Genomic DNA, 27933 nt, shown 5'->3' on the forward strand with positions numbered 1-27933 from the left:
AGACTCAGGCATCATGGGAGCTCAATTCTGCTCTGCTCAGTACGTGTGTGTGTGTGTGTATGCGCTCCCGTCCCAGTTTCATTTCATAATACCGGTGGACCAGCAGGTTGGAGGTTCTTGGATCAGAAAAGGGGTTCTATACAGTAGGGGCTCCCCTTATAGCCCAGGATGAGAATGGGATGGGTATGCTTAATGGGGGATTAAGCATACCCATCCCAAGTAGGATTGTAAAACAGAGTTCGTCATGGTGCCACTTTGCACGGGGGGGTGGGGGGTGGTTGATGGTGACAAGAGGTTGGTCAGTGAGTCGAGGGGAATATTATGAATGAAGGGAATGGGAAGAGATGGGTGCAAACCTGCTCCTTTCAAAAAACTACATAGAACAAATGAGTAAAAAGAAGAGGCAAAAAACCAAATTGATCCATAATTCGATACAGATAATGATAAAAATAAATGATGAGGAATAACATGAAAGGTGAAATAACTCATGATTTTTCATGGGGGGGGGGGGTGACTATGTCAGAGAAGACTGGATTGGTCAATCCTCTGAGCTAGAGGAGTCAGAGTCAGAGTCCTTCTGTGTCATGATGACTTCGTCCAAAAGGGCCTCCCTATCAGAACTCTCGTATCCGCCCTGTGACAAGCTATCGCCTCCTTCCATCTTCACATCAAACTCCTCCGTCAGGAAGTGGTGGGAGGAAGTGAGTTCGCTGCCCTCCTCCACGTCTTCGTCGTCCATCATGTAGGCCCCGTCCGAGACCAGGGTCTCCTCTTCAACTCCCCCCAGGAGGGGGTCTTCCAGCGGGGCAGGCTGGGGGACGTGGCGGCGGTGGCGGCCTCTCTTGGGGATCCCCGAGTGTTGGGAGAGCAGCCGGTGGAAGAGGTTGTCTGGCAGAAAGCCCTGGAGAGGACCGGACGGACCAACAGACAGGATTAGATGAGGGCATCAGTGGCGGCTGGTGATAAACATTTTGGGTGGGGCACAGGTTATGGGGGCATGCTCCACGGGGAAGAATATCAACTTTAAAATCTGGATTTACAGTCGATTTTAGCATGAGAATATATATATATAACTTAATTATTTTTATATATAACTTATTAAAGGGCAAACTGCAAACACAAAAAATATATAATGCACAACAACTGACAAATCAACTGGAATAGTCTTTGTTAGCAGAGTAGACCTAATGTTAACAGAATGGACTTATACCCTTTGTCTATCTGTGCAGCGGTAAGGTGAATAATTCTAGCAGTACTGTCCAGACAGTTGTCTTGTTTAGCCATTCAACTAGGCATTATTTATTCAATGGAGAAAGACATGGAACACAATGCAATTGTGATAATAAATGTGTTCTTTGTTACTTCTTTAATTAAATTAAAGTGTACCTTTCTATTATCATACAATATTTCCTTGAACATGTAAACTCTATAATCATACAGTTGTCTTTCTATTAGTTGTCTCTGTCATACTGAACTGTTTGTTATCATCCTGAACTATCTCTATTGCTCTCCTCTCCTGTTGTCTGTCTCTCTGTTGCTCTCCTCTCCTGTTGTCTGTCTCTCTGTTGCTCTCCTCTCCTGTTGTCTGTCTCTCTGTTGCTGTCCTGTTGTCTGTCTCTCTGTTGCTCTCCTCTCCTGTTGTCTGTCTCTCTGTTGCTCTCCTCTCCTGTTGTCTGTCTCTCTGTTGCTGTCCTGTTGTCTGTCTCTCTGTTGCTCTCCTCTCCTGTTGTCTGTCTCTCTGTTGCTCTCCTCTCCTGTTGTCTGTCTCTCTGTTGCTCTCCTCTCCTGTTGTCTGTCTCTCTGTTGCTCTCCTCTCCTGTTGTCTGTCTCTCTGTTGCTCTCCTCTCCTGTTGTCTGTCTCTCTGTTGCTCTCCTCTCCTGTTGTCTGTCTCTCTGTTGCTCTCCTCTCCTGTTGTCTGTCTCTCTGTTGCTCTCCTCTCCTGTTGTCTGTCTCTCTGTTGCTCTCCTCTCCTGTTGTCTGTCCGAATATCGGTTGTTAAGTCGCGACGTGTTTCCGGGTCCAAAGTTGGCTGAGGCGCTGTCTTCGAAATGCCGCAATAATAATAATAATAATTAATTATATTTATATAGCGCTTTTCCGAGGCTCAAATACCCTGACAATATGGGGAAAACGGGAAAGTGCTGTGTCCCTTGTTGTATGAATAGATCCGAGTCTAAAAAACGAGTAAACTGTCATTCTACCGCTGTAGTACACTGGTATTCTGGTGCGGAGAATTTCTGGTTTGAACCCGGAAATTGCAAAACGTCACGTTTGACGTCAGACTTAACAACCGGATATTCAGGGCTCTCAAGTCTCACGCATTTTTTAATTTTTACTACCCCTAGTGGTAGTGGCCCTAGGCTGCAGCCTAGGTGAGCCTATAATCTGCGCATTTTTTGCGCCCCTACCGAGAAATAGGAGACAGCCAATTGGAGCGCTGCTACAGCTCACGTGTAAGCCAAAAGTATTTGGACTGCCATAGACTGCCATTCGGCCGGTGCCCCGACTCCTCCCCTATGTATTTTCACAGTGAATTTTACACACACACAGATAAAATGTTTATTGTATTGGAGGATTTTTAATGAATGCTGATAGGCGCCGACAGAATATCAGCCGCATTTTATGAATAAACAATGTTTATTTAAAAAAATATTTTACAAGTAGCAAATAGGAAGTGGGGCTGCGTTGGAAGGTGGGGGCGGCGCCCTAGCGCCCTCTATTGGCCAGCCGCCACTGGAGGGCATCATTTGTCAATCCCCAGCAGAAGCAATTCACTGAACTTCCAAGACGTGGCGAGCCTGCCATTAGGGATGGGACGATTATCGTTTTTATCGTTAATCGCGATAAAAACACCCGCGATAACTTAATCGTGGAGAATTTTAATTATTTGAATAATCGTCATAATCGTATGTTATGAATAAACTGTGTTTAACAAATGTCTGACGCTATTTTTCAGCCTAGTCTACATTACTTTTGCAGTTAAGTTAGCGACTGTTACTGTAATATAATTGCAATTCCTCACAAGAGCCGCGCGCGAATATCCTCACAGAACTTGTCTCGCGCTATTGTTCAGCCTGCATGGGTAACGTTACTGTCAAGTCAGCCTTGTCAGTCAGTCACTAGGTAACGTATGCTAGCCGACTCACCATGGCTGGTGAAAAACTTTAGACTGGATACTGTCATTTGCCTACCTTGTTATTACCAGGCAGTGACAGTCTATGGCTGCAAAAGGCACGGTCGCCCCTAAGCTTTAGCAAATATATTGTGGTTTACTTAATACTGTTCAGCACTTGAGGTTACATTCAATGCATGACTTGTGCTATAGGCTAAATACAATGATTAAAGCGGCAAGTAGCAAGTGTGCGCATCAAAGGCATTAGGCACGTAACATCCATGCTGTATAAACACATGACAACCGTCCGTTATTTCCCGAACTTTGCCCGAACCCCCTGCGAGGACCCGGGGAACAACGGTACGCTCCCCGCGGCTGCTATCAGACTGGCCACGGGAGTGAGTGTTGAGGGAGAGAGGAGACGGCAACCCTCGCTCGCCATAGACTATTACTACTCGTCTCTCCTGAGCTCGGTTGTAACGTGAACCGTGGAATACAGGATATGTTAGATGCTTTACAGTAATTCCCCAAATGACCAGAAAAGGAAGTTAGATTTGTCGCTGGTCGCTTTTGACAAATTAAGTCGCCAAGGGGCTCTGGAAGTTGGCAACACTGGGAGTGCGTTCTTTAAACTTCCTTGGGTACGTTAATGAAAGGTGCTGATTGGCCGAAAAGGAATTGCTCTTTCTTAAGGACCCGGATTATGGACAGAGATATGTGCCACTAGAATCTGAATTTGAATTACTGACTTAAAATGTCCTAAAAATACAACAAAATCTAAGTTAAAGTGATTACAGTGTGTTTTATTGGCATAAAAAAAAAATAAAAAAAATAATAATAATTTCTCGCGATAATATCGTGGATCGCGATTATTTTGCCCACGATAATCGTGACATGACATTTTCTAATCGTCCCACCCCTACCTGCCATATGGGTACTTACGGAGCTCCTGACAGTTTCAGCCCATTCCGGGGCAACAGCACAGTCAGGATTCTCCTCCAGAAACTCCCTCAGGTCCTGCAGCAGAGGTACAAAAGCTGCCCCAACCTGAGCCGGAGAGGGAAAATAAAAAAAGAATCTATCTTTTGACAATGGTGTGAGAAGAATATCTTTAATACAACAATGATGGTATTATGTTCACTGAAGACTGTATGAATAAAAAGAATAGAATGTGACTAATACTGCAGGTGCCAGATAGAGAGACCTTCACTCCCTTCTCTTCAAGGCTAATGTGAAAGAGTTATGCTCTGTGTTATCTGTACCCACGTGATGTTGTACAAGAACTGAATGTTGAAACTATAAGATGAACCAACCCCATAGAGAGGTGGGCTTTGTACTTTGGAACTCTAAGTTGACTGTACAGTGACCCCTCTTGCAAGAGTATTAATAAACACTCTGAAATTATTGATAAAGACTCAGCCTCCTTTGGTTATTAATTAGCTTAACAAATGGACATCCCATAAACAACGATTGCCAATTGAGACGGACACACTGTGCACACATGTTCACCCCCCCATCACCATCTCTCACCTTCTTCCCTGTCCTCATATCAATGATCTTAACCTTCTCGCTGCCCGTAAGAGCCGCTGCCTTCTCCGTCCTCTTCAGCCTCCTCTTCCTTTTGCTCCTGTTCACAAGGAGCTAAGGGGACATGGGAAGGAAGGAAGGAAGCAACGGAAATGTGTTGGTGAACATGTGATGAGTGAGATTGTCAAAAATAAATAAATAAATAAATAATGAGAGAGAAGTTGAGATAAACGGAGGCTATATTTCAATATCCACACTCGCGTCCATACCACCTAAAAATCCACTGCCAACTAGGGGTGTAACGGCACACGTGTTTGTACCGAAGATTTACAGTACGGGTCCTTCGGTTCGGTTCATGTGTGTACCGAACGAATGCAGCGTCCTTTTACCCACTGCACTTTTTTGTGTTGAAATAATCTCTATAATAATCTTAAAATAATATTTTGTGTGTTGAAATAATGTAGCCAGTACGCATTGGCACACATGCCACAGAGAGATTGTTAGTAATTTAGCAGTCCCAGATAAATAGGGCTGTTACGATTATTCGACGTCGTCGACGTCACCGACTACGTCAATACGTCGGTTAGCGTAATATGCGTCGGTTAGTCGCAAATAAAAAAAAAGACTTTTTATTTTTTTATTTTTTTTAACCTTTATTTTACCAGGCGAGACAATTAAGTGTATGAGTGAAAATGGATAGCTACTAGCTAATGTTACACAAGCAATGTAGCTCACCACAGTTCGTATGTCTTGTCTTCTGGTGTTAGTAACGTTAGCTATGTAGCTGGCTAGCTACGGTAGCCTATTGTCATTGTGGTGCGAGCACCTACTGTACGTTATCTAGCTCGTAGCTCGCATGCTACGTTAGCATCAATTTAGCTAATCATAACATAGCAGCGAGAGTAACGTTAGCTAGCTATGTGTTGTGGTGATGGACAGACTTCTAAATGGCCATGTTGGCATTCAAGTTGGCTAAACATAGCAGTGAGGTGGAGATAAATATATTTTTTTTTACAGTACAAAAATTATCGTTAGACTTATCGATAAATTAGTCGTTAGACTAATCGAATAATCGATAAAATAATCGCTAGATTAAGCGTTAGAAAAATAGTCGTTTGGGACAGCACTACAGATAAACGAGAACTTGAAGTTCCTCCAGCATCCCTTAAATCTCCTGTTTGGAAAAATTATGGTTTCTCAGTTACCTACAATGACAATGACCAAAGACAGTCGAATTTGCTCACTCATTTGAGTCGGCATCACCCGAATGTGAACTTTACAGGTAAAAAAGTGAAATGCAAACCCAGCTATGGCATTTAAGCAGCCTCTTGGTAACAATTCAGACAAAGCAATAACAAACGCAAAATCGGAGTTGTTATAGCAGCAGACCATACTCCGTTGTGGAGAACACAGGTTTTAAACACATGTTGAAAGTAATTGAGCCTTGTTACAGTTCCCTCGTCCGCATTTCAGCCAGCAAATCATACAAGCACAAACTACAGTTGTCCACGACTTATCCAAGGCATCTGCTATCACTTTCAGGACCTATGGGTGGATATCCATCCATCCATCCATCCATGTTTTGTGCATTTTTACCTTGCTGTACCAAAAACCAAACCGTGACTTAAAAACGCGGTACGTACCGAACCACATTTTTGGTGTACTGTTACACCCCTACTGCCAACACGTACATGGTGTGATAGAACGTGGTGTGTAGATACATAGGGTGCGTTCGTAAATTCTCGCACACTGGGCAGTGTTTCCCCTAGGTTTGCTGCCTTGGGGGGGGTGGCATGGACCGTGGCATGGACCCCCCCCCCCCCCCCCCAGGGGGTAGGACCCTGCCTCATACCAGCGTCATGTCCAGGGGTGTACTTGTACATTAAGCCGCCTCACGCTACGGAAACAGGAGATAGGCTCCTGCCCTATGGGCCATTAGGCTCCAGAACCATCGGTTCTCAAGGCTACTTACTTATGTGGTCTTGACTACCTGTCCACTTTCTCACCTGGTTCTTGCTCTCTCTCTCTCTGGTGTGCCGAGCCGACACCATCCTGCTCTCTCTCCTTCTCTCCCTCCCTATCCTCCTCTTTTGCTGTCAACCAAAAGGTAAACAAAACAGCCAGAGTATTTATAATCTAATAAGAGGCATACATTGATCCATATCAATTTATAACATAATTATAATTGAATATTGGATTGCTGTGGGCAATCCAGTCAGATAATGTCATTTTGACATTACTCTCTCACCTGAAAAAAATTTCTATGTCCAACTATAAAAAACTGACATTTCCAATGCTTCAATCAACTGTCCATGTACTGTAATGCCATTATGGTATTACCATGAAGCCCAACTCTAGCAGAATAAGAAAGATAGTATATCTACTTTAAGTAAAATAATAAAGTGCCTCCAGTTAGCTCTTTAGCTGGCAAGTGTGCAAGGAGACTAGCTCATCTCATCACCTCTGAGCTAGCTAGCTTGCTAGTTCTTTGACACTATTTACACTATGGAACTATAGTCAGACACTTTCTAGTCACGATAATAACGACCAATTTTAACCAACTTTCTCTGTCAGAACACTCAGCAATTATATTTGCTAACGTTTCAACTTGCTTACTTTCAATCTGCAGACATCACAGCCGGCAAAAACTCTCGCAAAATCTTGTATTATTCTCCAGCGCTGGCACAGCGCGAAGTGTGGAGATAGGTCTGGCTATGCGAGACTACGCGGACTAACGTTACCAACGAGCCTATGGGCTTGCCACTCGCCAGATTCGGGTTGGGTGCGTTTAAAAAACGTGGATATTTTAGCCTGCTTGTCAGATGTTTGGTGTCTCCGTCAGTAATAATTCCTCTTTCTTGGGGGGGCGGGGGGTTCCGTTGGGAGGGCGGCCCGCCCCCCCAAGGCAATGGTAGGGGAAACACTGCTGGGTTCGACGTCATAAAGGGACCAAGTAATTTGATTGGATAAGAGGCATTCCATGAGTGCTGATCAGAGTTCCAGAGCGAATTTTACGAACGCAGCCAAAGTCTCTGTTGTTTTAGGTGCGAGAATAACTGGTCAGAGCCTCCTTAGTGAATGTAGCTACCTCCAGCATGTCTCTCTCCACCTCGTAGTCTGGGTTCTCCTTCAGCCAGGTGAGGAGGTCCCTGCGCCGGGGGGCTCTCTCCCCACTCAGAACCGTGCCAGTCATGGCGTGTACCACCGGGACCACTCCATCTGGATCTGACAGCTAAGGGGAGGAGAGAGAAGGCATGATGATCATTCATTGGATGAGTGTGTGTGTGTGTGTGTGTGTACACAGTACATAGGTTTGTACAGAAATGTGGAGAAGGTAGAGTAGAGTTTTTCAGACTGGGCACCAAAATAGTGACATTGCTTTATTTATTCTTTTCACCATGTGAACGGCCACGTCACTAAACTGTTGTACCTCTCCCCTCTGCTTATGAGGAGGCCTATCTGCCAGTGTAACAGTGTTAAAGTATAGTAGTGTATGAGTACTTCTTGGTCCCTGCGCTTCCTGCGGCCGCTCCCCTCTCCCCCCGACCCGTTGGGCAGCAGGGAATGCTTAGAGAAGGTCAGCTTCAGCCCCTCCTCCTGAGAGATGGAGAGAGTGAGGGGGGGGGGAGGGAGAGAGAGAGAGAGACTATTTAGTTCGGATTATTTTTTTCTCCATTCATCTCACCTCAGCCTCACTCATACTGCAACCCCCACTCAGTTTTATGTTATTTTTTCTCTCTCTCTCTCTCTCTTTCTTCCCCCTCTCACCTTGAGGAGTTTGACGGTGAACTCTGTGTCCTGTCCCTCTGCTCCTTCTCCACCAGGGGTGCCGACGCCTTTGCGCATGAGCCGTGCGAAGCTGAGCTCGTCCGTTCCTCCTTGCTCATCAGAGCCGGGGTTGAGCTGGGCCTCGCCGGCGTAGCGCCGCCCTGTTGGCCACTGCCCAGACAGCACCAGTGAGCAGAGGCTGTCCAGGCGGTTGATCAACACACGGTCCTGAATGAGAGATCAATAGTCAGTCAGACACAGACCCCCCCCCCCCTCCACAGACACACAAACAAAGCAGAACACACGTCCACATATATGGACGAGCTTATTTTCACAGTCGAGGTATCTGAACTGACCTTAGGCCAGTCGACCCTCATGGGGTCGGTGAGGGACTCGGGGGGCACGCCGTCATGGGTCAAGGAGAGCAAGCTGTTCTCTTCATCACCTGAGGAAGGAAAACAAAAAGGACAAAACATTTACAATCCCTTTGCTGCATCACTCGGTCCTATTTGTTCTCCATCAACCCCCCCCCCCCCGCCCCCCGCTCTCTCTCTCTCTCTCTCTGTCTGTCTGTCTCTCCCCCTCTCTCTTCACTCACCTCTCTCCCTCTCCACGTCGCTGTCTCCACTGTCGTCAGAGCTGCCCGACCGCTGCGAGGAGGTAGTCGAGCCTGAGTCCGAGTCCGAGTCTGAATCAGAACGTCCTCCGCCTCCACCTACTCTTTCTCCTTTCCGTTCCCCTTCTCTCGGCCCCCTCCCCCTGCCCTTCTTCCAGCCCCAGCCCACCCGGGCTCGGGCCTTCCCGTCAGGCTGAGCGAGGGCCGCGGTCTGGCCGTCTGAGGGACACAGAGCCTCGGTCCCCAGCAGGCGGGTGTCCTCGTCCAGCGCCTCCTCTTTAACACCGGGCCCCACCTCCCCCTCCCCCCCTTCCCCCCCGTGTGACTGGCTGTGGAGCGGGGCGGTGGCCACCGGCGCCGGCGGGGGCGGGGCCTGCTGGTTGTCGAGGTAGTCTTGGCGGGCCTGGTTGAAGGAGAACTGCGGGTCGGAGAAGATGGAGAGCTCCGTGCGGCTGACGCCGTGCAGGGCCGCGCCCAGCATCAGGTCGCGGTCGTGGGCCGGGGAGGTCCACCAGGCGGGCAGCTCGGGGCTGGGGGGGGCCAGGAGGAGGCGCTCCTCCAGGGAGGGGTGGGGCAGGACGCGCTCGCGCAGCCGCCGGAGCAGGCTGATACGGTACAGGGTACGAGAGGCTCGCTCCTCCGTGATGGGGGCTAGAGACTGAGACAGGTCTGAAGGGACTAGGCGGGAGGGAGGGAGGGAGGGAGAGAGAGAGAGAGGGAGAGGGAGAGAGGGTTAAGAGCACTGAGTGACTTCAGATATACAGACATATCAAAACCACCAAGCTGTTACTTTTGTCAGTTTTGACCGATACTCCTTGAATTCCCCTCATCTTAAAATCACATTGACACAACGGAGCTATCAAAATCACTTGGCAAACTCAAACCGAACTTGAAAATGGAAAGTAAAAAAAAAAATGGCAGTCGCTGCGAGACATTGTCATAAAAAGAAAAGTGCTAAAAGGCTCTCCTACCATCCCCAGGGGCGGGGCGCAGGTGGCACACGCGTCTGCACATGGCCAGGAAGCAGCGGAAGTAGCGGCTGAGGCTCTCGTCTGTCTTCTTGTCCAGGCGGGCGAAGGTGCGGAAGCGGGACCACGCCAGCTCCGCCTCCCCCGCCTCCCCCCCGGCCTCGGCGCTGTTCTCTTCCCTCTTGATCCGCTCCACGCCGAACGTAGACACCACGCGGTAGAAGTCACACTCCTCTCTACGGGTCCACCTGGGAGAGAGGGAGGGAGAGAGCGAGGGGTGGGAGAGAGAGAGAGCGAGGGGTGAGGGAGAGAGAGAGAGCGAGAAAGCATGTGAGAGGATAGGAGATTAAAGCAGTGGGTGATGCATAAACTATCACATCCCAATTTAAAATCAGGACAAACACACACAAACAAACGCACGCACGCGTGAGTGAGTGTGAGCTCGCGGAACCAACGAGCTAGCGTAGGAACCAACGGGCTAGCGTAGGAACCAACGAGCTAGCGTAGGAACCAACGAGCTAGCGTAGGAACCAACGAGCTAGCGTAGGAACCAACGGGCTAGCGTAGGAACCAACGGGCTAGCGTAGGAACCAACGAGCTAACGTAGGAACCAACGAGCTAGCGTAGGAACCAACGAGCTAGCGTAGGAACCAACGAGCTAGCGTAGGAACCAACGAGCTAGCGTAGGAACCAACAAGCTAGCGTAGGAACCAACGGGCTAGCGTAGGAACCAACGGGCTAGCGTAGGAAGCGTGAAGCGGTGTGTGTGTACCTCTGCTGCCGCTCTTGGCGGGCGATCTCCTTCAGCTTGCTGGCCTGCTCGCACCTCCTGCGCCGGCGGTCGCCCTTCTCCGCCGCCTCCACCTTCAGCTGCTCCCTCCTGTAGCTGCGCTGGTAGGCCGTGATCAGCCGCCGCAGGCGCGCCGTGAGCGACGAGCTCGTCGGCCAATCGCAGGCTCCGGGCTGCCCCGAGGACGCGGCGGCGTGGACGATGGGCGCCTTGTCCTCCACGCAGATGTCATCATCCATGGTCATGGACTCGGGCTGGGGAGGAAGAAGGTTGTCAAGGTTGTCATCGTCGTCATCATCATCATCATCATCAGCAGCAGAGCAGGGGGGGTATTCCATCAATGTTGATGGAATACCCCCCCCCCCCTCCTGTCCTTTAGCCAAGTAAATGTTGAGTAAAACAGCCTTTCTAAATGGGGTTGTTTCAGCGCGTCTTACCTCCTCGTATACGTCCTTGGTGTGTCTTGACGCAGGCTTGAACTCGGGGTCTTCAGAATACTTGTCATAGTCCCCTCTGCGTGGGACAACAACAGATCAGGTCTCAAACTAGGAAGGTCGACCGAGGTCAACTGAATGGTGAAAGCAGAGGGGTGACACCAAGGTGACAAGGACGAACGTGCGTGTGTGTGCGTGTGTGGGACGTGCCAACGAGGTTAGCCTAGCCTAGCTCAGCTCACCCGTCTCCCAGGTCTGGGTCCACAGAGTGCTGCTCGGCGTCGATGGCCTGGTCGTCAGGGCGACCGGCTCTCTCCAGGAAACAGAGGCAGGGGTCGGCTCGCATGGTGGTGTACATCTCGTATCCTGGGGCGACAGAGAGAGACGATGAGGATCCAAAAAACGCGAGAAACACTCCGCGACAACTTGTCACTCATGCACGCATGCTGTTTGTGTGTACTGTACCCTGCCAAGTTAACAAACTCAGAACACACACACACACACACACACACACACACACACACACACACCGTGTTTGAAGACTCCGACGAGGAGGGAACGGTCTCCCTCTTTATCCCACCAGCCTGATGGGACTTCCTGCTGCTCCATGTCTGGCAACCAGATGTCAACATCCCTGAGGAGACAAGCACACTCAGTGTACTGTGTGTGTGTGTGTGTGTGTGTGTGTGTGTGTGTGTGTGTGCGTGTGTGTGTGTGTGTGTAATAGATGAAAGTCAGTGTCTGAGGTTGATACCTGGCGTCTACTCCTCTCAACACAGAATCAGCATGGTCTCCAATGACCTCCTGTCTCAGGTAGTAGAGCATACGCACTCTCAGCAACACCCTGGGCGGGAGGAAAGGGTTAACTCTGTACACAACACCTCAAGGCACAACACAGTAGGGTTGAGGGTGCGGGCACACGCACACACACACACACACACACACACACACACAATACTGGAGTATGTACTTCAAACACTCTTGTTATGCTGACTAAAATAGCATGGAAAGTACACAACTTCTTCAAATAGGGGCTGACTGACTTGTTGCACTGGTGCTTGAGGTGTTTGCGGTAGCTGTCGTCCAGGAGCAGAGAGTCAGGGTTGTACTTGCGGATCCATTCCACCTTCTGGACGTCGAAGGAGCTCTGAGCCTTCACCCTCTTCCCCTTCCTGCCTCGAGGCACAGGGATGGACAGGCCTACGCAGACACACGTGGAACATGTTTTTCTTTTTTGGAAGTTTTTTTTCTTTTTTTCTGAGTGGGGCAGTCCCACTCATATTTTGGTTTTTATTGGATAGAGAGTTTAGATAGACAGGAAAGTAAGGAGAAGAGGGCTTGTCAGCAGGGCATGGGCCAGAGTCTAACCCATTCTGACATGGGCATGTGTGGGCAAAATAGACCGCGGTGCTAGACCACGGGACCCGCTAGACCACGGGACCACCCTTTTTTTTTTTAATTATTACTATTTTCCATCCAGTCATTCATGCCATTCAGTGGTAGTTGTTATCTCATAAGTGGTATTCAATCTAAATCAGAGTAACGTACATACTTCATGTCGTTAAAAGATAAACCGAATACAGGAGCTTTCCTGACAGAAAGACATGACAGTCACATACAGCCGCAGACATAGAAGCAGTAATACACCTCCACAATGCCGCTCTGTTTCTGCCAGTCCCACAGACGTACAGTGTTCAGACTCACAGATGGGTAAAACCAAAAAGTGACATACCAGAGTTGTAGAGGAGTAAGTGTCTGCACGTGTGTGTCTGCATGTGTGTGTGTGTGTGTGTGGGTTTCAGATCAAATGGCCTGCCAGAGTGGTTGAGGAATGTGTGTGTGTGTATGTGTGTGTGTGTGTGTGTGTGTGTGTGTGTGTGTGTGTGTGTCAGTTAAATGGGTGTACCAGAGTGGTTGAGGAGTGTGTGTGTCAGTTAAAGGGGCGTACCAGAGTGGTTGAGGAGTGTTTGCGGTTCCCGTCCGTTCTCCGGCGGGGTGATGAGCTCCCAGATGAAGCTCTTGATGTTCTCGTCGCCACGGTAATGCAGCAGGCAGAAGACCAGGATCACTCTGCAGATAGTCTCCACGTCTCGCTCCCCGAGACGACGCTTACACCGCGCATGGGACAGGATGTCTCGCCAGCGCCCCCATCTGGAGGGGGGGAGAGAGAGAGAGAGAGAGAGAGAAAGAGAAAGAGAGAAAGAGAAAGAGAAAGAGAGAGAGAGAGGATGGGAGAGTGAGAATCTCAGTATCACAACCAGTAATGCATTACAAACTTTGTCCAAAACAACAGTTAAAACAACCGTAAAGGTCCATGACTCAAGCCAACCTCTTCTAAATGCATTCCTCTTCCCTAATTCAAAAGCCTGACTAAAGGTCTTTGCACACTGATGTTGTTTAAATCACGCTTGGACACCTAATCCGAAATATTTGTCTGTCATAATTATTTTTGTAACAGGTTCGTTTTTCGGTGTTTATCGCGTCCGTCAAAAGCCTTTTGAGAGTTGTTTTTGACCACTCCGCCATGGTGGAGGGACACATCATCAAGTTAGAACTGCAGGACAGTTGGATTAATGCTTACGGAAGTACATGTCTCAACTATTATCTCGGCGGTTAGTCGAGTGAAAGAAAAACAACATACAGGTGATGATTCACACAATATAATACCATGAAAGTGTACGGCGCTAAACAATAACATTCATTTGGGTAGCATCATACTCAAACTCAGGCAGAAGGGCAAGGTCCGGGCAGGTGCACACACTGTCACAGACTGCCAGTGCATCATATAGGTACATAATTCAACATGGTTATAGCTGTTTCTTTTTCTATTCTCAAGTAGTGACCGGAGCACAAAATCATCCTCACTGCTTGATGACTGCATTCTGCATATTGTGAAATTACGCAACTTCAATATAACAAAAAAGAGCATAGGACTCTAATAAAACGGATTGCAGGTCAGTGTGCAAGGTCCCTGTGCGTAACGTTTTTTTCCGGACGATGGATTTAAAAATACGCATACGAAAAAACGCATCAGTGTGCAAAGACCTTAAGAGTCTATCCCAGGGGTGGCCAACCAGTCGGAGACTAAGAGCCACAAAAAATTGTTGGGGTACCAGAAAGAGCCACATCATACATGCAGGCTCACAAAAGCGCTCATTCACACACACGCAATACATTTCCAATAGGCTATGAGACCAGTGATGTCATTTCAGCAAATGGCAAGGTATGGCAAGGTCTGAGTGGGGGGGTTGAAGGAACCCCCCTCGGTGGATTTTTTTTTCAAAACAGTTGTGCAATAGTCAATTTTGGTGAGTTGTTTCTATACAATGTACTTATGTGACATTAAGGTAATGAATAAAGGAGACAACTACAGTATGCAGGTAGTAGCCTACATCTTTCCTAGCAGGCAGATTGGTTCAATCTCCTTAGAAACAAAACACAACAGATTTAGCTATTCTCAACTCTACATTAACTGCACTGTTAAAACGCTAGATTTAGTCCTCACCTGTGTCCATGTCCCTGTCACCTGTTTAGACCTCACCTGTGTCCCTGTACTTGTCTCTGCTGCCCTTTGACCAAAAGAGGTCTTAATGTCCATTTTCCCTTTTCCCCCTGGCATATTTGTTTTACCAGCTCACCTAGTAAAAGTGAGACGATTGATAATATCAAAAACATGCTTGCACACACATATAACTTACTCACACACAAGTTAGTGTTACTGGCCTCAATGTGGTACAATTATTACTGAAATTATTGAGAATAGAGACATTGTTGACATACGTAAACTAGCTCTTGTAATCTTTAATGTTCGCTAACTAGCGAACTCACTAAAATAACATTAGAACATGTTTGTACTGACAGAACATGACATGAACTTGTTCATTAATATGTTACATTTGAACCAACAGTATGTAAATGGCATTTATACAGTTTGTTTAACACACCTGAATGAACGAGAATCGTGGACAAGGTTTTAACATTAAAGTTACTTGTGGCTTGTTTATTGAGGAACCGATGTCCCGCTCCAGTGTTGCCAGATAGGCCTACTTTTGGTCACTCTGGACGGGTGGATTCGGCAGCTTTTAGACTGGTTGGGCTTGAAATTGTCAATCCCGCCTGGCAACCCTGTACTCCACTACAGCGCTTGGCTAGTGGGGTGAGATGGAGCCGGGAGGTTTTGAGTTACCATTGTGTGTGATGATGTCCCGATCCGATACTGATATCGGATATCGCCGCGATATTGGTCCTGAATGCTGGATCGCAGATCGGACCAGAAAAAAAAAAGGCGTGTCACTCAAGTGACGACAACAGTAGTAGCCAGTGGTCACGTGCATGACCAGGGCTCGATAGTGCGACTGTTTTGGTTTTCATTTGCGAGTGAATATATTTCTGTGCGACTTGGAAATACATTCAATCGCACCAGTGCGACTAAGAGACAGCTGAACTACTGTCATGCGCAGTCAAACTTATGTGTATAAGCGATGAGGGAATGAAAACAGTGAACAGAAACGCGTGTCGCAGAAATGCTTCACGCGAGTCCTATATGCGCTTAAAATGCGCATAAGCTCTCATAGTTCGTAGCGCTGTGTGCTTCCGGTTTCATTACAAAGAGGTTAACCCCATATGTGCCTGACGTCTAACAACATTCAAATGACTCTAACTTCGTCATCTTTTTTCGGATTTCAATGTATGACACATCATTTGAAAGCTTATGATCCGTAGTTCCAATCCACAACACGTCGCATTTGTTGCTTTAATAAAGGCTGGCAGTCTTTAATTTAACTGTTGTTGGTGTGGACTATAAGGGGAGGTATTTGTTATTATTCAGGGGTCAAAAAATGTATACAAATATCGGATCGTTATCGGTATCGCAGATACCCGAAGCCCAGGTATCGGTATTGGTAGTGAAAAAGTGGGATCGGGACATCCCTAATTTTGTGTGTAGTGGATAAAATCACCAAAATGACTAAACGTGTTTCAGATTTTAAAACATGTTAAGCCAGGTATGGCGAGTGCCATGAATTGCCATACCAAAACGACGCCTATTGAGACACAGAGAGCGAACCACGCACTTTTAATGAATGGATTAAAGAGCCGCACAGACAGGCAAAGAGCCGTTGGCCACCCCTGGTCTATCCAGTAAAGAGATAAGATAAGAGATGAGGTTCAACTGTATCGTCATTGAACAGAGCACAAGCACTGAGACAACAAAATGTAGTTTTATAGTCACCCCCCCAGGGAGAACAAAGCTCTGGGCACAGGGTCAGCCATCTTCGGCGACCCCTGGAGCAGTTAGGGGGCTAAGTGCCTTGCTCAAGGGCACAACGGCAGTGGTAGGCACCTCAGATATGATGCCAGCAACCCTCCAGACACCAGCTCACATTCGGCTCCCTCCTGGGGTGGGGATCGAACCGATGACCTACCGTTTACTGGCTACCTGACCTCTAGGGGGCTCCACCTACCCGTAGACAAGCAGGTGTTTCTCCACACGGAAGCAGTCCGTGCGGCCGTAGCCGACCCCGGAGTGGCGCTCGGAGCGGCGCGAGGCGCGGGCCTGCCGGGAGTTGGAGGGCGTGGTGTACTCGTCGTCGCTGTCGGGGTCAGAGAGCTCGCCACCCTCGCCCTTCAGGGTGGAGAACTGACGCGTCTGCTTCCTCACCCTGGGGGTGTCAATCACCAGAGTGTTCTAGAGAGAGAGAGAGAGAGAGAGAGAGAGAGAGAGAGAGAGATGGAGTTAAGAGGGTTAAAGAGAACATTCTTTCACACACACGCTGTGCCTCTCAAAATGCTGCAGTAGCACAGTACCAAAGAAAGACACACACACACACACACACACACACACACACACACATACATACACACACACACACACACACACACACACACCTTCCTATTCATGGTGTCAAAGTCCACGTCTGCCTTCTTGGCCCACTTCTGCCAGAACTCGGGGTCATCCAACTGGATGTCGTTCCTGTTCTCGGAGGCCACGAAGCTGGCCTTGGAGAAGGTGGAGCCCTTGCCCTCGCTCTCGATGGTGATGGTGGTGGCTCTCCTCTGGAGGATCTGGTCGATGTCCTCCTCGCAGAAGCGGCTGCCCTCGTCGTTCTCGTCCATGATGGCCGCGTACGCCCCCTTCCTCAGGAGGTCCTCGATCTCCTTCTTGGAGAACTGCTGGACTTGCTGGGGGAGGAGGGGGGTGGAATATACCATGTTCATTTTACAGTAGTACCACGTATCCATCAGAGTGATCTGGGCAGGAAGAGTGGTACCAAAGAAGGGGGTCGTTTTCTATTGGCCGACGCCAACTAGTTCCTTTACGTTATAACTAACGGCGCATGTTGCCAGGCAACTGGTTGTTAGTCCAATATAACGAAAATCCCCCAAAATGGGTAAATCAGGATGCTCAACAAGGAAGCTGAATCGACACTATTTGAAGCTCATTGGCACCACTCTCCTGATACACCACTCTGGTATCCAAGAGGCCGAAACAGGCTATGCAGACAAAACAACAGTGTACGCATTAGGATAGTCCCACGGTCGACCGTCCCTCACCCCGTTGACGTTGCCCTCCTTGTTGCCACTCATGCTCTGCAGCACGGCCCGGTCCAGACCCAGTTTGAGGCTGGCCTTGTCCAGCATCTCCCTCTCGTACGAGTTCCGGGTGATGAGGCGGTAGACCTTCACCGCCTTCGACTGGCCGATGCGGTGACACCTGGCCTGGGCCTGAGGGGTGAACAACCAGGGTGTGATTAAGAGGAGGAGGAGGGGGGGGTGGGAGAACAACCAGGGTGTGATTAGGAGGAGGGGGGGGGGGGGGGGGGTGAACAACCAGGGTGTGTTTGGGAGGAGGGGGGGTGAACAACCAGGGTGTGTTTGGGAGGAGGGGGGGTGAACAACCAGGGTGTGTTTGGGAGGAGGGGGGGTGAACAACCAGGGTGTGTTTGGGAGGAGGGGGGGTGAACAACCAGGGTGTGTTTGGGAGGAGGGGGGGGGGGGGTGAACAACCAGGGTGTGATTAGGTGGAGGGGGGGGGGGGGGTGAACAACCAGGGTGTGATTAGGTGGAGGGGGGGGGGGGTGAACAACCAGGGTGTGATTAGGAGGAGGAGGAGGAGGGGTGAAAATCAAGGTTATGTTTGGAACGGCGGGCTACATGCTAAATACTGGGCGTACTTCGCTATTTTATCTTTTGGATAGCGTGTTTTACAGTGAAGATAGTAGTATTACTAAGTAGTAAGCATCCTATGAGAGGCATCCTAGTATGCTCGAAGGACCAGGAGGTCATAGCGGGTTTGAGCCTCCATGGGGGGGGGGGGGGGGGGGAGAGGAAGGAGTCGGGCTAGTACCTGCAGGTCGTTCTGAGGGTTCCAGTCCGAGTCGAAGATGACGCAGGTGTCTGCGGCGGTGAGGTTGATGCCCAGGCCTCCGGCGCGGGTGCACAGCAGGAAGACGAAGCGGTCCGAGTCTGGTTTGCTGAAGCGGTCGATGGCGGCCTGGCGCAGGTTCCCTCGCACTCTGCCATCGATGCGCTCGTACAGGTATCTGGGCAGAACAACCAGAGAAAAACTCTTGATTCATATATATATATATATATACGCACATTTATTTTTATTTTTTTACTATTTCCCATCCAGTCATAGTTGTCGATACAACCCTGGTGTCCTACTACATCTCTTGTGTAGCCAGTATGTCAACATGGGTGTGAATTCAGCTCCGGTCGTTCATATAGAAGCTTCCAGAACGTACTGAGTCTCCTGCTGCAACCCTACTGAGAGAGAGAGAGAGAGAGAGGGGTGGGAGGCGGGGGGGGGGGTACCTCTTGTTGATGAGGTAGTCCTCCAGGATGTCCAGGCAGCGCACCATCTGGGAGAAGATGAGCACCTTGTGGCCCCCAGCCTTCAGGCGAGGCAGCAGCTTGTCCAGCAGCACCAGCTTCCCCGCCGAGCGGATCAGGGCCTGCAGGTGGAAGTCTAGCGCCATGGGGTCGTACACCGCCCTCAGCTCATTCACGATCTTCTCCTCCGCCCCTGCAGGAAGGCGAACGTTTTTAAACGTATTATCATTTACCGAGGAACGGTCAAGATGTTGCCTGGATAGATGGGTCTTCGGTCTGCGGCGGAAGATAGGGCTTCCAGCATATCTTAAGGAGGTGTATAGACAGTGCAGGGTTCTCCAGGGTTCTCCCCAGGACGCTGGCGCTGGATTGCGTTATTAAAACTTGACTTGAGTTGGGTTTATTCATGTCAAAATAGAGCAAAAAATAAATACAGCTAAAACGCTGAGGTACATAATAACGCTTCCACTTTCACTATTAACGGCGATGTCATTGACGATCAAAGATAGTGACTCTGCCCTTACTAACTATCAGTTTACTTGGCTCCGAAATGTTTACATTGTGGCGGAGCCAAGTCGACAAGGTGGCACAGCACCCCTCTTGTACCCTGCAGTGAACTAGACTACACAGAGGAAGTGTCGGAATGATGCCCGGAAAAGCACCTTTGAAGCGTGCCATTGGGGATAGTGGATGCTGAAGACCCATCTCTTCAGGCCACATCTTGACTACCCCTCCTAAAGGCCTCTTCATCCCCACTACCCCTCTATACAGCTCCTCTACTGTTAATATAAAAGGTCCCCAATGGCACCTGGTCCTAGCATAGATTTTTTTCTCATGATGGCTGATGTATAGCTGATTCACTGCTTTCAGACAAATGTACTTGTAAGTCACTTTGGATAAAAAAATAATAATTCGGAAATGTTATTACTATTGGTGTATGACAGGCATTAGTGTGGACCTTTCTGAGTGTGACATTGTGGTGGAGGGTTAAGTGCAGGTGATGAGTGAGATGAGTAAGAACATTACACGTGAAGGTGTGAGGTACGGGTGATGTGAGGTACCTGTGATGGGGTAGGGGTGGTGGTGTGAGGTACCTGTGATGGGGTAGGGGTGGTGGTGTGAGGTACCTGTGATGAGGTAGGGGGGGTGGTGTGAGGTACCTTTGATGAGGTAGGGGTGGTTGCAGCATTTGCGTAGCTCCATCATGGTGTTGAGCAGGTTGGGCACGTTGCTGTTATGGGTGGCTCCCTGGCTGAGGAAACTGAAGTTCCTCTCCAGGATGGCCCGGTAGTACTTCTTCTGCACGTCGGTCAGCTCCACCTAGACATTTTACATTGTAACCATTTAGCAGACGATTTTATCCAAAGCGTCTTACAATTAGAGATTACAGGGACAATCTCCCTGGAGTAACTTAGTCTTACTCAAGGGCACACTAGTGGTGGTGTTCCCAGGTGGGATTTGAACTCATGAACTTCCGATCACCAGTCCAGTTCACTATCCACTAGGTCACCCCTACCCCCCCCCCTACATATAAAATATACAGACAAGCGACCCACACAGAGGACCAAAGAAAGACACGTTTACATAGCGACCTTGACGTAGCATCAAAACAGACTGTTGTTGATGTTGTTGTTGTCAATGAGGAACCTGGATCAATACAAGGTTAAATACGTTGACTTGTTTGTCCAGTACGGTGCTTGCTGGGGCCAAGTCCCACCTCGATGATGGTCTCCTGTTTCGGCGCCAAGTTCTTCTCCACATCCTCCTTGAGTCTGCGCAGCATCATAGGCTTCAGGATGGCCTGGAGTTTCTGGACCTGAGGAAGAGAACAGTCAAACGTACTGTTCTTAACAGGCCATGGATAGGCCTGCTTTAATGACCGTGTGTGTGTACGAAAGTCGGTACATTTGATGTGAATTTGAGTGAGTGAGTGAGTGAGTGAGTGAGTGTGTGTGTGTGTGTGTGTGTGTGTGTGTGCGTGCATACCTGCTCCTCCGTCTTGAGGTCTCCAAAGTCACGCAGGAACTCTGTCTCTGAGGGGAACTGGGCTGGTTCCAGGAAGTGCAGCAGACTGAAGAGCTCCTCCACGGTGTTCTGGAGGGGGGTGCCTGTCAGCAGAACCTTGTGCTCCTGAGAACGAGGGAGGACACGGAGGAGGAGAGGAAGAGAGAGAGAGAGAGAGAGGCGGGGAGGACAGGAACAGAGGGAGGCAGAGGAGATAGGGAAACAGGAGGAGGGGCAGAGGGAGGAGAGTTATGCTTTATCTTTCTAGGCATATCAGACTAACTTCATCACATCACAAGTAATGGACATTTCCAATTGCCCCTTAGACTATCCAGTCTAACCGGTATTTCAAAACGTTCATTCTGGATAAGAAAGATCCGGATTCTTTTTTTTTGCTAGGCTTTTTTGCTTTGAGCTGGCTGATTTCCCCTAAACTACTCAAAATATGCCAGATACATCTGATCCTGGAGGAGAGGGAAAAAAATGTATCTGGATCATTCTGAACAAGATTAAAAGAACTTGCCAGGTCCAGCATCTTCAGGCTGTCGAGCAGCTTGCAGTTGCGGTTCTTGAGGCGGTGGGCTTCGTCGATCACGACACAGCGCCAGGAGATCTCCCTCAGCTCAGGACAGTCGGACAGGATCATCTCAAACGTGGTGATCAGAGCGTCGAACCTGTAGGCCCCGGGGATCATGTTGGCCTACAGGGAGAACACAACCAACACCTCTTCAGTTAGAGGCGCAGTGTGTGTGTGTGTGTGTGTGTGTGTGTGTGTGTGTGTGTGTGTGTGCAGTGAAGGCATGTAAACACACACAGGCACAACACACACATCACAGGCACAACACACACACACAGGCGCGCACACACACACAAGCACACAGGCACACAGGCGCGCACACACACACACACACACACACACACACACACACACACACACACACACACACACACACACACACACACAGGCACACATCAACACAGCCACACAGGCACACACCTTGTCGTCCTTGGAGTACATCTCGTACTGTTGGATCATCTGCCGGCTGGCCAGACTGCCGTGGTAGACGATGGCGTTCATGTCGGTCCAGGTGGTGAACTCCCTCTCCCAGTTGGTGATGGTGGAGAGGGGGGCGATGATCAGGAAGGGACCCTGGAGCCCCTGCTCAAACACCTCCGACAGCAGGGAGATGGACTGGATGGTCTTCCCCAGGCCCATCTCATCAGCCAGGATGCAGTTCTGCCTGTAGGGTAGAGAGGGAGTGGTAACGGACTGGTACCGGGGTATGGGCCATTCAACCATGACAGAACCCCTGGCCCCAGAATAAAAGGGGTTGAACGCCAATTCACGAAATAAAAAAACATCAGAGGCGGTTAACATGGGTATGACCTAGTAAGTGTCGGGAGGTGTGTATACATGGGACACATTGGGTAGTTCCTGTGTGTGTGTGTGTGTGTGTGTGTGTGTAGCCTCTCTGTACCTGTTGTACCAGTTGAAGAGCAGCCAGTTGACTCCCTCTAACTGGTACTCTCTCAGGACATTCCCACTCTTGTACTCCTTGGACTCTTCAATTTTCTTCCAGGCGCTGGCTTGTGGTCGGGCCTGACAGGGAGGACAGAGAGAGAAGGAATGATTAACATACTGGACTAACGCAGGGACGCCACACACACACACGCACGCGCACGCACGCACGCACGGTCAGACACTCACGATTCTCTTGAGGCGAGCTGGGCGGTTCTGGATCTTCCTGAACTCCTCCACCTTCCCCTCGTCCACGTCCTCGCTCAGCTCCCAGGTGGCGTCCTCGTAGGGCAGGGAGCACCACTTCACCAGGTAGTACACCACCGGCTGGGGGTCACACAGGGACGGAGAAGGCTCATATAAAGGAACATGGTGATCCAGTCAGGATGGAATAGAACGCCAGAGAAACGGACCCGCACTTACATAGCGCTTTAGGTCAAAGCGCTTTACTACAGCCTCTCGTTTACCCATTCGCACACCGATGGCGGCAAGCTACCACGCGAGGCGCCGGCCCGCTCATTGGGGGTTCAGTGTCTTGCCCGAGGACACCTCGTCACGTAGCCAGCCCGGGGATCGAACCGCCGAACCTGCGATCATTAGACGCCGGCTCGACCTTCTAAGCCCCAGCCGCCCCCCTCTCACCTCTCTACCTCCTGAGCCCCAGCCGCCCCCCCTCTCACCTCTCTACCTCCTGAGCCCCAGCCCTAGCCTCTCACCTCTCCGTTGTCCTTGTCCACACTGTTGGACTCGTCCAGGATGCGGTCCGCCTCCACATAGTCTGGGTTGAAGGACTCCTCGTCCTGAGGACAGGGACACAGAGAGGGTCAGAGACCCAGATACAGCACCTGCAGCGGGTCTCAGCACACGCACACACACGCACACGCACGCGCACGCACGCGCACGATCCCTAACCTCATCAATGCTTAACCAAGCAAAACAAAAAGTTGCATTTATTACTGCATATGTGACAGCAGCTGGTGAAAGCGGGAACAAGTCTACGACCAATCAAAACGTTCCGACTTTTAATCTGACGTATAATCGTCTTGACGATTGGAGGGCAACTGAAAATGCCCAAATGATATCCACTTCAGAGCCCGAGACAAACTGATAGACGCAACTGGGAACACAAATAAACAAGTTATTGTAAAGAGAGACAGCATGGTTCACACACACCACCTGGAAGATGTGTCTCATCTGTGCCTGTTTGGTCTTGAACCTCTTCAGCTTCTGGTGGATCCTTTTGTCCCTCTCCAGCTGCTCCAGAGTAGCCCACTCACAGTGCATGTAGGAACTGAGAGAGAGAGAAAAGGGTTAGCCACACACCTACACACACCCACACTCACCCACACACCTACACACACCCACACTCACCCACACACACTCACACACACTCACACCCACACAAAATGGAAAATGGAGAGAGAGTGAGCGGTACTTACTAGTTCTTATACTTGACAAAGAATTCTTCAACGTTCATATAATGACCTTGAGATACCTTTGAAATTGGGAAAATAAAAGAGTTATCGTTAATCGATAAGTGACACATAGTTTCTAAGACAACTTGTAATAGTGATACACACACTCTCAGACTCACCTCCTTCTTAGCGAGCCTCATGGACAGAACTTTGTCTACGATGGCGGCATCTTCCTCACTGGGGTTTTCCTGTGATACACAAGCATATACTGTAACTTATACACAGGCATATACTGTAACTTATACACAGGCATATACTGTATCTTATATATATATATATATCACTATCATAACCTACACTCCCTGGAACCATTAATGTCTAACAACTATAACCCCCCCACCCAACAGTCGTGTGCCAAACTCACCACAAAGAACTGCATACTGGCAAGGCCGTCCCCGTCCAGCTCCAGCTCCTGTTTCAGCTGCTCTCCCATCAGCTGCGGCCCGCCGCTGATGGACGCCACGGCCGCCGTGGTGGTGGTCACGTCCACGTCCTCGTCGTCCTCGTCGTCGGTGATCTTGATGTCCAAGTCCTCGGTGTACTTCTTCCTTTTCACCTGCCGGTTAGAGCGCCTCTTCTGGTGGGAGGAGAGAAGTTATAAAACATTTTTAAAAAGATAAATAAAAAACAGAGGACACTAACTAGTGGACATGAACGTGTTTCACGATGGCCTTCTGACAAGTCTTTTAGTATAAGCTGACACAAAAGAGTGTCAGCAGGAGAGATGTGTCTCACTGATAGCATGTCCTCCTCCATGGCCTGTGCTGAGGCAGGACTCAGCTCCCCGTCAGAGTGGTCCGAGGAGACGTTCCTCTTCCTCTTCTTGCCTCCCACGAGAGTGATGGTACTGAAGGAGGAGAGAAGGAACAGAGGAGGAGGAGGGAAGGAACAGAGGAGGAGGAGGGAAGGGCATTCGTTAAAAACTGGAGGAAAAGAAAAAGGATCACACATTTTACATCACAATACCTTTCTCACAATACTGACACAGACACAGACTTACTTGAGCTTGGCCTTGCTTTTGCTCTTGCTGCCCCCGCTCCCAGCCACGCCCGCGGCTCCTCCCCCTCCCGCCGCCTTGGCCTTGCCCTTCTTGTCGGCCCCGCCCTTCCCCCCCGCCGCCGCCGCCGCCGCCGGGCTCTTCTTCTTGCTCCCTCCTCCTCCCCCGCCGCCCTTCTTCTTAGCCCCCGTGGTGACCGTCACAGTCACCGTGCCCCCCGCGTCCACGGAGGTCTGTCCGGCGGGCAGCTCGTCCTGGTTGAGGACCCGGGGGATGTTCCTCTCGCCCCGGGCCTTGGCTCTGGCGATGGCCTCGGCCACGATGCGGTTGGCCTTCTCCTGCTTGCAGAGGGTCTCCACCCGGCGGACGGGCTCCTGGGCCTTGGCCAGGCGGACCCCCGGGGAGGCCATGGTGGTGGTGGTGGTGGTGGTGGAGGGGGAGGAGCCAACGGCCGACGTCTTGATGACCTTCACGACGGAGACGGCGCCGCCGGCCGTGGAGGCGGAGCTTGTCTGGGGGACGGAGAAGAGAGGTCCTGTAAATTAAAACCTGACCTGACATAGGTTGTGTGTGTGTGTGTGTGTGTGTGTGTGTGTGTGTGTGTGATTGTGGATGTTTGTGTGTGTGTGTGTGTGTGTGTGTGTGGTTGTGTGTGTGGGGGGGGGGGTTGTGGTTGTTTGTGTGTTGTTGTTTGCGTGTGTATAATAATAATAATAATAATAATAATAATAATAATACATTTTATTTATGGGAGCCTTTCAAGGTCTCAAAGACACCTTACAAGACAGTTTAAAACCACATACCAAAACATTAAAATCAACAAAGCAAAATGAGATAAAAACTGCAAAATCAAAGATATACAACAACAAAAATACAGGAGATCAAACCAAGTAAGCCATAGTGAAAAGGTGTGTGTATGTGTGTGTGTGTACCTACCTGTGGCTGCAGCAGCAGTTTAAGTGGCACCGCCAGCCTCTGGCCCCCCTGGCCCTGTGTGATCTGGACCACCTGCGGGCTTGAGTTGGGCCCCCCGGACACCAGCTGAAACTGCAGGGACGGAGACAAGACAGGTCAGGTCCAACACGTCAGACATGACTCTCAGAACCTAAATCAACCGCGAGGGGATCTCGTCCGGACCGATTAAAAGGGCCGTCCAGAGATGTCATGTCACAGAACGTTGCGGTAGAACGGTGCTGTGTAGAGCAGGTGAAAGTGATTTTTTTCTGCGGAATACACACCTGTGACCCCCCCCACCCTCCCCATATCAAGCCCCGCCTCTTCCTCCTTACCTTGGCTCCCTGTTGGTTGGGTTGCTGCTGCACCTGCAGCTGGATGGTTAGCATTTTGGGCTGTGCCCCCGTCTGCCCCGCCCTGCCCTGGGTGAGAGCAGCCAGCTGTCCCCCCTGGAGGACCAGCTTCCCCGGAAGGGACCCCAGAACCAGCCTCTGTTGCTGCCCCGAGCCTGCTGCCACCGTCAGGGCGCCCCCCTGGGACGCCCCGGCCTGGGGCTGCTGGAGCACCAACGTGATCCTCTTAGCCTCGCCCTGGGGAGGAGAGACACACCGTCCGTTACTGGAGGGAAAAGCACCGGTCGGATAGCACCTCGCCCCGATGCCAGTGGCGGTCCTTTGCGGCTCGGTCGGTGGAGCGCTAACGACACTTAGGTTGTGGGTTCGATTCCTGCTGGGACCGGATATAGTGAAAAATGTATGCACCTCACGGCAATGTCAGTTGGCACGCTTTGGATAAAAGTGTCAGATAAATGGCATATATTATAGGATGTTATGTGATTATGGTGGGCAGTCCCACTGCATTGGTGGAGGTCATAGGCCACACGGTACAACTGACTACATAGTCTACATGAAGCACGCTGATCCAGATTGGAAGGTCAGAGCGCGTTCGACTGCGGCGTTCTCTTACCTGCTGTGGTAACGTCGTGAGGGTGACTCCTTGGGGTCGGACAGTAGTGGTGCCCGTGGCGGCGGCTGACACCTGTGTTTGCAGCTGGATCTGTGTGGCCTGCCCTTGGGCCTGGAGTTGGACTTGAGTCTGTGCTTGGGCCAGCTGGGCCTGTGTCGGTATCTGCACCTGCACCTGCTGCGTCTGGACCCCAGCCTGGGACTGCGGCATGGAGGTCAAAAGCACCTGCTTCATGGGCCCGTTGGCCGTCTGGACCAGCCTTTGCACCCCCGTCGTCATCCTCACCTGCGCCTGCCCGGGGGTGGCTGTGTTCAGGACCGTCCCTCCGGGCATTATGGACACACCGGGCCTGATAGAGGTGCCAGACAGCACCCTGGCGAAGGTGACCTTCCCAGGCGAGCTTCCCGTCCCGGCCACGGTCTGCAGCACCTGAGCTTGCCCGTGAGGGCCTTTCAGGATGACGATCTTGCCCTGCCCTCCGACCTGCTGAGTGATGGCAGCGATCTGCTGGGGAGTCAACTGGTGGGCTATCTGCTGTGTGAGCTGCTGCTGGGTGAAGTGATGCTGCTGTGTGGTGGTGGCGGTGGAGCTAGTGACAGTCATAGGGGAACTCAGCAGCACAGTAGTAGCCCCGCCAGCGTTACTGGTGGCCACGGTGTACGTCGTCTGAGGAACGGAGACCGGGACTGTGGATATCGATACGATCTGTGGGGGGGCCACCGCTGCAGCCTGCTGCTGCTGTGTAGGGATCTGGACTTGGATGGAGACGGGCTCTGGGACGACTGGAGCTGCCACTGCTACCATGCTGAGGTCCGGGGTGGGGTCAGAGGGGGGGTCGATCTGACCCAGGGCAAGCTTCAGCGCCTCCCCCACAGGGTCTGAGGAGCCCTGGGAGAAGGCGTCGTCTGGTAGGGCATCCAGGTTGAACAGGGGGGTATCGTCAAAGAGGTCCATGATGGGGTCAGCCAT

General features: G+C 50.4%; 1 protein-coding gene across 1 annotated transcript; it reads right to left on the bottom strand.

Moving 5' to 3' along the window:
• Positions 1–27933, bottom strand: chd8 (chromodomain helicase DNA binding protein 8; the record flags this gene model as incomplete). The annotated part of the gene is made up of 38 exons (XM_080546940.1): positions 1–901; positions 4056–4160; positions 4644–4754; positions 7729–7872; positions 8142–8237; positions 8409–8636; positions 8765–8853; positions 9007–9702; positions 9996–10240; positions 10765–11036; positions 11220–11295; positions 11459–11582; positions 11747–11850; positions 11971–12060; positions 12260–12416; positions 13165–13367; positions 16679–16902; positions 17103–17393; positions 17769–17939; positions 18562–18757; positions 19032–19242; positions 20210–20369; positions 20767–20865; positions 21036–21179; positions 21577–21753; positions 22051–22294; positions 22532–22653; positions 22762–22899; positions 23289–23372; positions 23746–23863; positions 24012–24067; positions 24167–24235; positions 24412–24624; positions 24783–24894; positions 25048–25556; positions 25981–26091; positions 26334–26588; positions 26965–27933. 38 exons carry the CDS (start codon positions 27931–27933, stop codon positions 539–541), a joined length of 7776 nt encoding a protein of 2591 aa, XP_080403066.1. The 3' UTR covers positions 1–538.

Source organism: Nansenia antarctica (genome assembly GCF_963989245.1).
Source record: "Nansenia antarctica genome assembly, chromosome: 16".
Classification (NCBI taxonomy): domain Eukaryota; kingdom Metazoa; phylum Chordata; class Actinopteri; order Argentiniformes; family Microstomatidae; genus Nansenia; species Nansenia antarctica.